Below are 12,203 nucleotides of genomic sequence, written 5' to 3'. Positions count from 1 at the left end.
AAGAAATCTTGGAATAACTACACACAATACATTACAGTCACTGTCTGCAATGAAATGAATTCTAGCTTTAAAAAATCATTCCTACCTGCTAACGCACTAGTTGTGCTCAACAGCTTTACTGCAAGGAAACACCAAATATTGCTAATTGTTTACATATAATGAGGAGAATAATTACATGCACCAACTTCAATAATAGAATGTGCAAAAATCTATCAGCCATCATTATTGGAAGTTATTAGACATGACAAGCAAATGACAGGCAATTCCTCAGATTTATTTCCTCATAGCACTTAATGCTATTAATTTAAAGAAGGTCGTTAGCCAAGTGCTTTACAGAATAAAGTCTCTGTGCCAATTAACTGCTGTCAGCATTGATTTTAGATTATTTATTAGCAGAAGCAATTAGCTTGCTGCAAATGCCATGAAAACTCACTAACTGGGAGAACAGCCATGGAATTTGCTCAAATGACTTTAAATGATAAAGCTCTAGGCTTTATGGCTAGAGTCAAACTGCCTTTCAGGGAAAAAAATAGAACATGTTGAGAATTTAAATAAAAAAATTTTACTGAGTACTATGCATACTTTCGGGATTGTAATTAAAGCACTTCATTATTACAGCATTTTATTTACAATGCACTCAAGTGGCTTTATAGCTAATACATGGGCTTAATTAAAAAAGTAATCACTTAGTAAAATATCATTTTAGCAGTTAATAGCCAGCATCAGAAGAAGTTTAACTATGAAAATTTGGGCTCTGAAGTTATGACAGATGACTAATATGTACAAGGAATATAATGCACAGTGCATTTTGATGGGTCCCTCTCTTCAGGTTCTTCTCACTGTTAAATTTTCTCAGCTCTCATTAATACAGTGCCCCCTCCCAACATACACACACTTTCAAATGAGTGCCCACACACACTCCTTAACAATTACAGTTGAGAGAAGCTTGGTTTCATTTCCTTCCTCCTTGTGTTCTGTGTGCATAGGAAGCACTAGAGGCCAGCCTGTCTAACAGAGTGTCAGGGTGCAACAAAGAACAGCATCATCAAAGCTGGTCTTTTCGCAACCTGACTACAAGAGGACAGAGGAAGGAGACCATTTGGCAGGATAGGCTGATTTATGACAGGGTCTGGTCTTCAAACGTGGGAAAGGACCAAAGGAAAGGGAGGTGTGGATGGAGAAGGAGGAGGGGGGAGGCAACAACCCCATATACTGAGGGGGAAAGCGGAAGAGGGTCAGTAAAAGCTTTTGCAGTCATCTTGGCAAGGCGGATTCAATAAAGTTTTCCATTGCGACCAGCGGTGTGAGCCTATTTCTTGGGTCCTACACCTTCCAGGAGCGGACATTAAGCTTTTACTCCCTTTTTTTTCCGGCTCATCCCGTGAGGAAAGGTCTCTCCGGTGAGAGCATGAACCCTGATGGAGGAGAAACCATGAAGGAATTCCTCTTCCTGGAAGAAGAACAGGCGAACCCTCGAGGTGCAGAGGAGTTGAGAGAGGAAAGGAACCCATCGCCCGCATTGAGCGAAGGGGGGACAGACCCCTCGGACCCGTCGTGGAAGCCGCTGACCTCCACCCAGTTACCCGCAGGCAGGGGAGTGACGGTGAGACGGAAGATCCAGATGGGAGGCGATTGGCAGCAAGACGGAGAGGGAGCCCCGGAGATGAGAAGGATGGAGAGGAGATTAGATGCGATGGAGAAAATGTTTGAAACTTTCTCTCGACAGATGGATCTGATGCAGCGGCAGGTAAACGAGTCCTGGAGGGCGACAGTCGAGCAACGGGAGCAGAGGAGAGGGCTGCCCGGGAGAGGCACTGAACCCCGTCCCTTTGCCGGGGAGGGTCCACAGGACTATGTGGATGAGATGCCTCAGCAGGGCACATCAGTTTTCCCCACGGGCCTGTCGGGAAGGAGCCAAATGCCTGGGAAGGGAGAATTTCGGGTGAAGTTCAACGGGGACCCCAAACAGCTGTCTTATTTCATTACAAACGTAAGACACTTCATGGAGGATTTTGGGGACCAATTCCCTTCAGAAAGCGCAAAAATCCACATGGTGGGGGCAAACTTGAAAGAAGCAGCTGCAGACTGGCTAATGCAGATGTATGATACTGGTGCCCGGGAGCTAGCCTGTCTGGAGGATTTCCTAAGAGCCCTCCGTGAGAGATTCGAAGACCCTTTGGCAGAGGAGAGGGCGAAGGCCCAACTCAAAAGGATATACCAGGGAGGAAGGACAGTGTCAGAATATGCCCTGGAATTTAAAGCCACAGCGGGGAAGATCAGGGACTGGTCCGACACCACCAAACTGGAATATTTCAGGGCTGGTTTACGCTCTGAGGTGCTCGAGTGGGCTTTACACAGAGGAAATCCAAGAGACTTGGAGGACTGGATTTTGCTAGCGGGGCGCGTGGAGGTGGACCAACAGCAAATCTCTCGTCGTCCAAGGGAGAGCAACAGAATCAAACCCCCGACAGCAGCAACACGGCGCTTCTCCCCTCGTCGCGGAAGGTCGACCAGCAGGGAGAGGAGAGCAGGGAGGGGGGCCTGCTTCGCTTGCGGCCGCGAGGGACATCGAGCGGCAGAGTGTCCGAAAGGGACAGGCGTGGAGACAAAAGGAGAGAGGCTTCACAGCCAGAAGCCACCCCACCAGAGCTCCAAACTAGCAAAAGGGAAAGCTGCCATGGCAACGGAAATGGCTTTAGCCCCAGGGCAGCTTCAAGCAGAAGAGATGGAGGAAGCGGAGGACCTGGAGTTACCGGGAAACGACTGGGATCTGTTTTGAACGCCCGGAAACAGATCGAACCACCAGAGGGCGACGGGGGTGAGTTGAGAAGAGTAAATTGTGACATTGTGAGAGTCAGAGTGAGGCTGTTGAACCCAGAGACAGGGATTCAGGTAGAGGCAGATGCTATGTTGGACTGTGGGTGCACGAGATGCCTAATTACTCCCGAACTAGCAAACAGGTTGGGGGTGGAGCCAAACCCACTAAAGACACCAGTAGTCTTCGCACAATTGGATGGAACCCCAGCATACGGAGTCCCAGTAACAGAAAAAACAGGGTTTTTAAGAATGACTATGGGTTCTCATGCTGAGACATTGCAATTTGTGATTTCAACAATGGCACATCAGCCAGTCATTTTGGGCGTTCCTTGGCTGAGATGGCAAAACCCTCAGATTGACTGGAAAAGGGAGACATTTACTTTCTGGGATGGAAATTGCAATTTTGAGAGTACCCCGAAAGACATAGAGGTACTGGAGCCAGAGGGGGCGATAGCAGCCACGTCACAGGGGGTACCATTGGAAAGCGTTCCCAGAGTCTACCATGAATTCGCAGAGGTGTTCAGTGAGAAGGAGTGTGACCAGTTGCCCCCTCATAGGAAGACGGACTGTGCAATTGAAATAGACCCCAATGCCAAACTACCTAAGCCAAAACTCTATGCAATGTCGGAACCAGAGAAAAGGGCACTCAGAGAATTTATTGACAAAAATATAGAGAGAGGCTTCATTGAGCCATCTCAGTCCCCCATGGCAGCGCCAGTATTTTTCAGGCCAAAAGCAGACGGCCTAAGATTGGTCGTGGATTATAGAGGTCTTAACGCAATATCCACCACAAACCAATACCCGCTTCCCCTAATGTCAGAGATGTTGGCGCAATTGGGCGAGGCATGCATCTTTACCAAACTGGACTTGCGGGAGGCTTTTTATAGGATTCGAATCAAAGATGAAGACTGTTGGAAAACGGCTTTTAATTGTCACCTTGGGCAGTACCATTTTAAAGTTTTACCTTTTGGCTTGTGCGGAGGTCCAAAGGTGTTCATGCAGTTCATAAATGAGACCTTTCGTGACATGCTATATAAGGGGGTTATTATATATCTCGATGACATTCTTTTGTACAGTAAATCACTGTCTGAACACATTAGGCTGACTCGAGAAGTCTTGCGGAGATTAAAGGAGAATCAGCTTTATGCTAAACTCTCAAAGTGTGAATTCCACAAAACGGAGTTAGACTACTTGGGGTTCCGCATTTCCACAAAAGGCATAGCTATGGACCCCGCCAAGGTGCAGGATGTATTGGCGTGGGAGCCTCCAAGGACTCGAAGACAGCTGCAGGGATTCCTAGGCTTTGCAAATTTCTATAGACAGTTCATCAAAGACTTTGCCAAGCTGTCTCTGCCTTTGACAGAATTACTAAAGACTAAGGGAGTGGGGGAGACTCGTAAGACGAAGACGCCGGGTACGAAGCTGAACTGGACGCCTGAGTGCCAAGAGGCGTTTGAGGAATTAAAAAGGAGGTTCACAAGTCAACCCATATTAGTTCATGCCCAACGGGACAAACCTTTCGGGGTTCATTGTGATGCATCAGAGGCGGCCTATGGAGCAATACTGTTGCAGGCCGATGATGAGGGTGCTCTAAGACCGTGTGCTTATTTATCAAGAAAGTTCACGGAAACGGAACGGAATTGGCGGGTGTGGGAGAAGGAGGCCTTCGCAGTGAAGGCTGCCCTATCCCATTGGAGGCATTTCTTGGAGGGAACCGAGGCCCAATTTGAGGTATGGACTGATCACAAGAATCTGCAAGCTTTACGTACCCCTCAAAGGCTGAATGCAAAACAACTGCGATGGGCACAGTTCTTTAACCGTTTCAATTTTAAGCTGAAGTTCTTTCCGGGGACCCAGAACAGGATGGCAGATGCCCTATCTCGAATGCCCGATGCAAACTATTCGGCCCTGGGGGAAGTCGGAACTGTGTTCACAAAAGAACAGCTGGGTTTGATGGTGCAGACAAGGGCAACAGCGAAGGAAAAGCCCCCACCTAGTGGTCAACCACACGAACTGTCCCAGGAATTGAGGCTAGCTGCAGATGCAGACCCCTGGCTCCAGTCTCATAGGGATGAACTGTCTCAAACAGGGGGATTGTGGACTCACGGTTCCAAATACTATGTACCGGAGGAACTTCGGGGGAGGGTGCTGGCCCAAGCACACGACTCCAAGCTCGCTGGTCATTTTGGGTTTACAAAAACTCTGAAACTGTTGAATAGACAATTCTGGTGGCCAACCATACGCAAGGATGTAAAGGGTTATTTGCAGGAATGCCCAGTGTGCGCTATGGCAAAACAAAAGGTGGGCAGACCGGAAGGATTGTTGCAATCAGTAGCAGACCCCTCGAGACCGTGGACGGATATAGCTATGGACTTTGTGGTAGACCTGCCCAACAGCAACGGTTTCAACACAATCTGGACTATAATTGACCTGTTCTCCAAACAAGCTCACTTCGTGGCCCTTAAGAGACTTCCAACGGCACCCGAGTTGGCCAAATTGTTTCTGCAACACGTGTTCCGCCTGCACGGGTGTCCCAAGCGGATCATAAGTGACAGGGGCTCTCAGTTCACATCGAGGTTTTGGAAGTCTTTCCTGGGTATTTTAGGAACTGAAAGGGCCCTGAGCACAGCCTTCCATCCAGAAACAGACGGAGCCACCGAACGGGTTCAGAAGACCCTTCAGCAGTTCCTCCGTTGCTACAGCACGTACCAGCAAGATCAATGGTCCTCGATGCTACCACTTGCCGAATATTGCATTAACAATTCGGATCACGCGTCCACTGGGGTCTCTCCGTTTAAAGTTGTGAACGGCAGAGATTTTCCGCCATTCCCCGCACTGCAAAAGGAGTTGCCTTCTGACGAGAAGCCAGGGAACTGGGGCGAGAAGATCGCTGCCGCTTGGCCTTCAGTTCAGGAGGCCTTGCGCACCGCCAAAGTGGATTACAAGAAATATGCAGATAGAAAGAGAACAGCACCACCGGACTACAAAGTGGGGGAGTTAGTGTACTTGTCGACAAAGCACCTGAAATCCACACAACCATCCCGGAAGCTGAGCCCACGATATGTTGGTCCCTTTCCCATTTCGGCCGTTGTGAACCCAGTGACAGTACGGTTACAATTGCCTCATAGATGGCGCAAGGTGCACCCAGTGTTTCACGTTAGCCTGCTGAAACCAGCGCCAAACACTCACAGATGGAGTAAACCGGGGGCAGATCCGGTCCCCATTATGGTGGGGGCACACACCCATTTTGAAATCAAGGATATCCTGGACTCCAAGAAGTCTCGGGGGAAACTGTACTACTTGGTCCAATGGTCTTCACAGACCTTACACCCGGAATGGGTAGCAGCAGAGCATGTTAAAGCCCCGAAGTTGAGAAAACAGTTTCACACAAAGTTTCCCCATAAACCTGGACCATGATCCCGAAAAGGGGGGGGGGGGGTTGGACTCTCTCTCTCCTTCTTCTTTCCTTCTCCTGGCTTATTCTGCTGCTGTTGTTCTTAGATTGTCGGAACTTTGTCTCTCCCCGCAGGGTCGTCGTCCGAAGGGGGGAGTCATGTCAGGGTGCAACAAAGAACAGCATCATCAAAGCTGGTCTTTTCGCAACCTGACTACAAGAGGACAGAGGAAGGAGACCATTTGGCAGGATAGGCTGATTTATGACAGGGTCTGGTCTTCAAACGTGGGAAAGGACCAAAGGAAAGGGAGGTGTGGATGGAGAAGGAGGAGGGGGGAGGCAACAACCCCATATACTGAGGGGGAAAGCGGAAGAGGGTCAGTAAAAGCTTTTGCAGTCATCTTGGCAAGGCGGATTCAATAAAGTTTTCCATTGCGACCAGCGGTGTGAGCCTATTTCTTGGGTCCTACACCTTCCAGGAGCGGACACAGAGCCCCTGCCAGATTACTTGTGGTGCAATTCCCATCATCCCTAGCCACTGGCCATGATGGTTTGAGTTTAAAAATGTGAATAAGGGCACCATATTGGAGGAGGCAGCTGTTTGCGCATTCTTCCTGGTGTGTGAAGTAACTCGATCTTCTGTGTTTCATTTGCATACTAAACAGAAACAACATACCTTAAAGTTGCATCACCCACAGATGCAAACTGTATGTATTAATACATCTCATTCAGGAGGAGAAACCAAACACCTCTTCAACCGCTAACACAGGATGTCAATAACTATTTGAGGAGGATTTCCAAACTACAAGGCAAAACTGGAGACATCTAAATCCCTCAAATAACATTGTGAAGCACATATTAGATTAAGATTCCCTCTTCTTAAAAATGCATTGATAGACAATCTGTACACAATGCTGTTTATCTGGTGTTGCTAATGTATACTATAAGTGATACCCAGGTAATAGTGAGCAAATTCAAAAATGTAAAAAGAACACTTCATCTCCTTGCTAGGACCAAAATACTGTGTTGAGGAACAAATAGATTTTTGATAAATGCTATAGATTAACTAACCCAAATTCTTATACAATAATCAAGCATCTTAGCAATATTTGACCACCCACGAAATAAAATGCCTAGGTGTTTTCAAGTTCTGCCACCTTTTGCATGATTTCAAAAGGTGGTAGGAAAAGGGAGATATTGTACTCTCATAAAATCCTTTTTTTCCCCAGTAGCAACATATAATTTGGCATCAAGGAGTGTCCAGGAGATGTTTTGAAGTTGTGAAAACAACCTTGAGGTCCATATGCAACCCATAAACCCAGGTTTTGTTTTATATTATGAATAGGGGTTAAACATTTATGGCTCTCTAGGTCTTATTTTACCCCATTAGCCCCAGACAACACAGCAATTGTCAAGGATTGTGGTTGATGGCCTCCAGCACCTGGAAAACCACAGGGCCCCCACCTAGAGATACACCGATTCTAGATGTTTGAAACTAAGAGTGGGAAGTGTACTTCCCTTTTTCTGGGAAAGTAGAAATCCTGGGGTAAGGGAATTGAATATTTGCAATATTTATTTTCAGATGAAACCTAAACTTGTCTCACTGCTTCACCGACATAAAATGCTTCATTCATAACTTAGCTCTCATACAAAATGTTATTAAATGGCATATTTGTGAAATGTAGAAACCTTTGTATTGTATATGGAAATGTCAATATACCTTATACTACTAGGTAGTCATAAACAACTGTATCCTATACCACATAACTACATATATTTTAGGATCTGCCACCTGAAACCTGGAGAAAAATGAAGATTTTGCAATAAGCAAAATATTCACAGCAACAAAATGAAGTCTTATTTCACTAAAAAATAATCTCATCCAGCAAAGTCTTAAAGATTAGATTGGCAGCATATTTAGATGGTAAGATTAACTCAACACTGAAAATATTAAATTATTCCAGAGTAACAGTGAAGCCCCTCCAATGAACTGAAGGCCATTTTACACTGCTCAAGAATACAAAAGACACAGCCCTTCAGATCACTGTAACCAGAAAATGCATGTTGCCAGCCTGAACAAGGCTTTGCCAAAGTAGTGCCCCCAAATGTTTTAGATTGCTTTTCAGCCCTTGCCAGCATAAGCAATGAGGACAGATCATGAAAGGTAACACGCAAACCTCTTGGCAAACTGAAAACATCATGGCAAACCACATGGGGACAAAAGGCTCTCTACCTCTCCCACAACTGTTGAGAGGTAAGAGTAGGTAGTACAGCAAGGAGGGTGATCTTATGAGCTCAGTATCCAGACTTTAGTGCATTCTCTTAGTAGCTGAACTTTGCAAGTTAGAGGTGAAACAGGGATACGGAGTCTCACTTCTGTCTCTCCTTCTATACTCAACTGCGGGTCTGAGAAACCTGAACTAACTTGGCAATGATGTTCCCAATTAAAGTTCAAAACTGAAGCGTGTTGAAGCGAGTTAGTTTCAAAAATTATTGTAGTCCAACAGAGAATTATGGCTATAGCCACTATCTAAATGATAGATAGACTTTTATATTTCCAGAGACACATTAAAAGTGATATGAAGTTTGACTACAAAAACAGAATTCTAAGTTGGCTTTAAATGTTGTTCCAAACCAACTTCATGACCTAATTTCAAACTAAAAGCTAACTCTGGTTAATGTGATCTTGGACTAAAGCTGTTACACTTTTGTCAAAACTGAACAAGACTGTTGAGTAGGTGAGAATTTGTACCAAAAGAGTGTGTACAGTAGAGATGTGTGCGAAAAATTTTCCTTTGCTATTGTTTCGTTTTGATTGTTCATCTACACAAAACGAATGATGACATTTTCGTAGGAAACGAGAGGCGAGACGAAAATGAAAGCCGCACAGTCATCGTGCTTGCTTTCGTTTTCCTTTCATTTTGGCTCCGTAACAATAAGCAGGTACTCACAGAGGGCTGTTTTCCCATTACAGCTGATGCGTACCAATGGATGATAATAATAATAATATAAATAACAAAAGTTATTCTGGCACCCTAAGCTGAGTCTGAGAGAGGAGTGCCTCCCCATTACATCTGATGTGTACCAATGGGTCTTAATAATAATAATAATAATAATAATAATAATAATAATATATATATATATATATATATATATATATATATATATATATATATATACATACATACATACACACACACATATATACATATATGTTATGTTTGTTTTATTTTGGAGTAAATAACAAAGCTGAACCAAATCACACCAAATTTGGCCACAAAAGACATAGTCATCCAAAATATGTCTTTCAATTTAAAAAACAAGAAAAATAAAGTCCTAATTAGAGGAAGAACTGTTTTTTCCCATTGCTGCCAGTTAGAAGGCTAAGCTCCGTCCACTTTGTCTCCTAGCAATCCACTCAGCCATTTAATGGTGCCCATGGCCTCTTCAATCAGGCCTCCTCCACACTGCCTATAAAATACAGATTATCTGATTTGAACTGGATTATACGGCAGTGTAGACTCAAGGCCCTACCACACACCTATATAATCCTGAATGCCAAGGCAGGAAAATCTGCTTTGAACTGGATTATCTTGAGTCCACACTGCCATATAATCCAGTTTAGTGTGGATTTTATAAAGTTATGTAGAAGGGGCCTCATATAATCCTGTTCTAAGCAGATAATATAAGATTATAAATATAATATGTAATCATTACTGTGGTATAATAATACAGAACAATATAATCTCTAAAATCAGGACAGTAAATAAAGAACAACACTCAAAAGACAGGGGAATTCCAGACAGGAAACAATCAGGACCAGCTAACACCTCCCAACAAAGGATTCCCTCAGGCAGGAAGGAGCCAGGTTTGAAGCTGCAAGGCCATTAAATGCTAATCAAGGTAACTAATTGCAGCATTCATACTTGCCGCACTGAGACTATTCATTGCTATTCAACCTGGTCAAGCAAGAATTCCACAAGGTAGAAAGCAGCTAGGCTTGCAAGCAGCAAGGCTATTCAGTGCTGTTCAACCTGGCCAACCAAGATTTTCCCTAGATAGAAAACTCTCAAGTTTTGAAGCTGCAGAGGCTACTCCATCCCATTCAACCTGCCAACGGAAGGATGCCTCTATATAGAAAGTGGCCAGGCTTTGAAGCAGCGAGGCTATTCAGTGCAATTCCAACTGGCCACAGCAGCGTGTGGCAAGGCACAGCTAGTACGTACATGTAGACACACACACACACACACACACACACACACACACACACACATATATATATATAAAAACAATAGATATTCTTGGACTCTGAGTCTGGAAGAGGAGTGCCTCCCCATGACAGCTGCTATGTGCCAATGGGTGTTAATAATAATAAAAAAAACTTCCTTCCCCTTCCCCTTCCCCATCCCAAATTTCAGCCATACTGGATTTTGGCAGAGAAAACACACATTGTTATACAGAACAAGACTCTACACACACCTTGTTCCTAAAAGAAAAGGCAGGGTTTTCTTTCTCCAGAGAGTAGGAATAGAGGGAGAAATTGTTAGAAACTGCATCTCTCCTCTTGCAATTCAAGTTGAAATTCAATATCTGCAAATCTCAGATCAACTAGTGTGGGGATTGACCTCACATTGGCTTGATAGCCTTGAATGGCTGTCACTAATAGTTTTGATAGCACAGATTGATTAAGAATGATCATACACATGGCACATACTCCTAATGGAAGGGATGGTGAAGACCACTGAACACAATCTGTAACTGAATTTAACAGTCTTTGTGCCAAAGCCATGGTATAAAATTTACATATAGAGGGAAAGCTTTTCTTCAAGTAACTAGCATGTGGAAGATATGTTTCTGGAAACTTAAACCTACACAAGAAAGGTCAAGAAAATTCATTGGCTCAAAAACAGTATTTCCCTTGACCTTTTTAGCTTATCCAGATCCTGCTAAGTTACTAAGAGCATTTCCACAAAACATTTTTGCCCTTTCAAAGCTCCTTATCAAAAGACTAAACTAATTGTTTTCTCTAATACATTTAAAAGGCCATACAAGAACAAGTCAACCCATACAACACACCACATTCCTTTCAGATTTCTCGTCAATACGATCAGAATCACAGAAACAGCTCACCTAATTTAGTTCACGAAACCAGTTTTTATAGTGTGTTTTGCATGTTCCCACAAAACCTATTTCTCCGGGCCCTGCCTTAGAAATCATGCAGAGTATAAAGTAGCTGTTAGTGAACTATTATCATCTTCTTCCCACCTCAATGTTCCTAGCTATATATGGAGAGGTATATATATCCTTGGGTAAGGACCTGAACCTCTGTAGATGTGAAGCATTCCTCATAGTTTCTATTCCTACCTTTCTCAGATTCTGTGTTATCTGACTGAAAATGAAAATTTAGGCAGCCCTCCAGCTTTACGGGTTTCACTGTTGTGGATTTAAATATTCACAATTTGATTCACATGTTCTAGGACCCTCTACATCCTCCAGTGTGATTCTATGCTTAGCCTCTGCCAGGGACTGATCCATAGATATATGTCAGCTCTGCCTGTTTCCCTGGGGGTTCCATCACAAAGCTAAACGTAATGTCTCAAATTTGGTGTTGCCATGCACTTTCAATATATTTTCAACTTGACTCTGAGGTAAACCTATAATGGGGTTTTCTGGGGCTGAGAGTATATGACTAATCCCGGTGGGTTTTTATGGCTGAGCAGGAAATTGAATCCTGGTCTCTAGAGTCCTCATCCAACACTCAACCCATTACATCACATTGCTTATATTTAGACACTTGCCTTGATCCATCTGTATTGGTCAGGAGCCCAATACTTGACAGAAGGGTTTTCCCATTATGAACTTGCCCACCTCCTGGAAGGAGATGACAAAGGAGAGGTTTTGTGAAATGTAGTCACCCATTTCTTCTAAGGCAAGATGTGGAGAAATCAGACTGGCAGCCTCCAGGACCTTAAACCAGAACCTGACAGCTGTG

At 44.3% G+C, this 12,203-nt stretch overlaps 2 protein-coding genes across 9 annotated transcripts in view; one reads left to right on the top strand and one right to left on the bottom strand.

Annotated features, from left to right (window-relative positions):
* The window catches only part of lnpk (lunapark, ER junction formation factor), a 76,846-nt gene that overhangs the window by 23,366 nt on the left and 41,277 nt on the right, over nucleotides 1-12,203 (bottom strand). The window lies entirely within an intron of this gene.
* LOC134294165 (uncharacterized) lies at nucleotides 1,004-3,964 on the top strand. Its single transcript, XM_062964313.1, has 2 exons — nucleotides 1,004-1,603; nucleotides 1,727-3,964. The coding sequence occupies exons 1-2, from the start codon at nucleotides 1,409-1,411 to the stop codon at nucleotides 2,777-2,779; spliced, it is 1,248 nt and encodes a 415-aa protein (XP_062820383.1). The 5' UTR covers nucleotides 1,004-1,408; the 3' UTR covers nucleotides 2,780-3,964.

This window comes from Anolis carolinensis, chromosome 1 (genome assembly GCF_035594765.1).
Source record: "Anolis carolinensis isolate JA03-04 chromosome 1, rAnoCar3.1.pri, whole genome shotgun sequence".
Lineage (NCBI taxonomy): Eukaryota > Metazoa > Chordata > Lepidosauria > Squamata > Dactyloidae > Anolis > Anolis carolinensis.
Note: the sequence above shows the minus strand (reverse complement) of the source record. Positions and strands in the feature narration are given on the sequence as shown.

What these genes read in the sequence shown, in the direction of transcription:
- LOC134294165 (XM_062964313.1), top strand. Translation starts at nt 1,409, where the DNA reads ATGAACCCTGATGGAGGAGAAACCATGAAGGAATTCCTCTTCCTGGAA. An exon ending in CCGCAGGCAGGGGAGTGACG is followed by an intron (nt 1,604 to 1,726) that starts GTGAGACGGAAG and finishes TTCTCTCGACAG; the next exon opens with ATGGATCTGATGCAGCGGCA.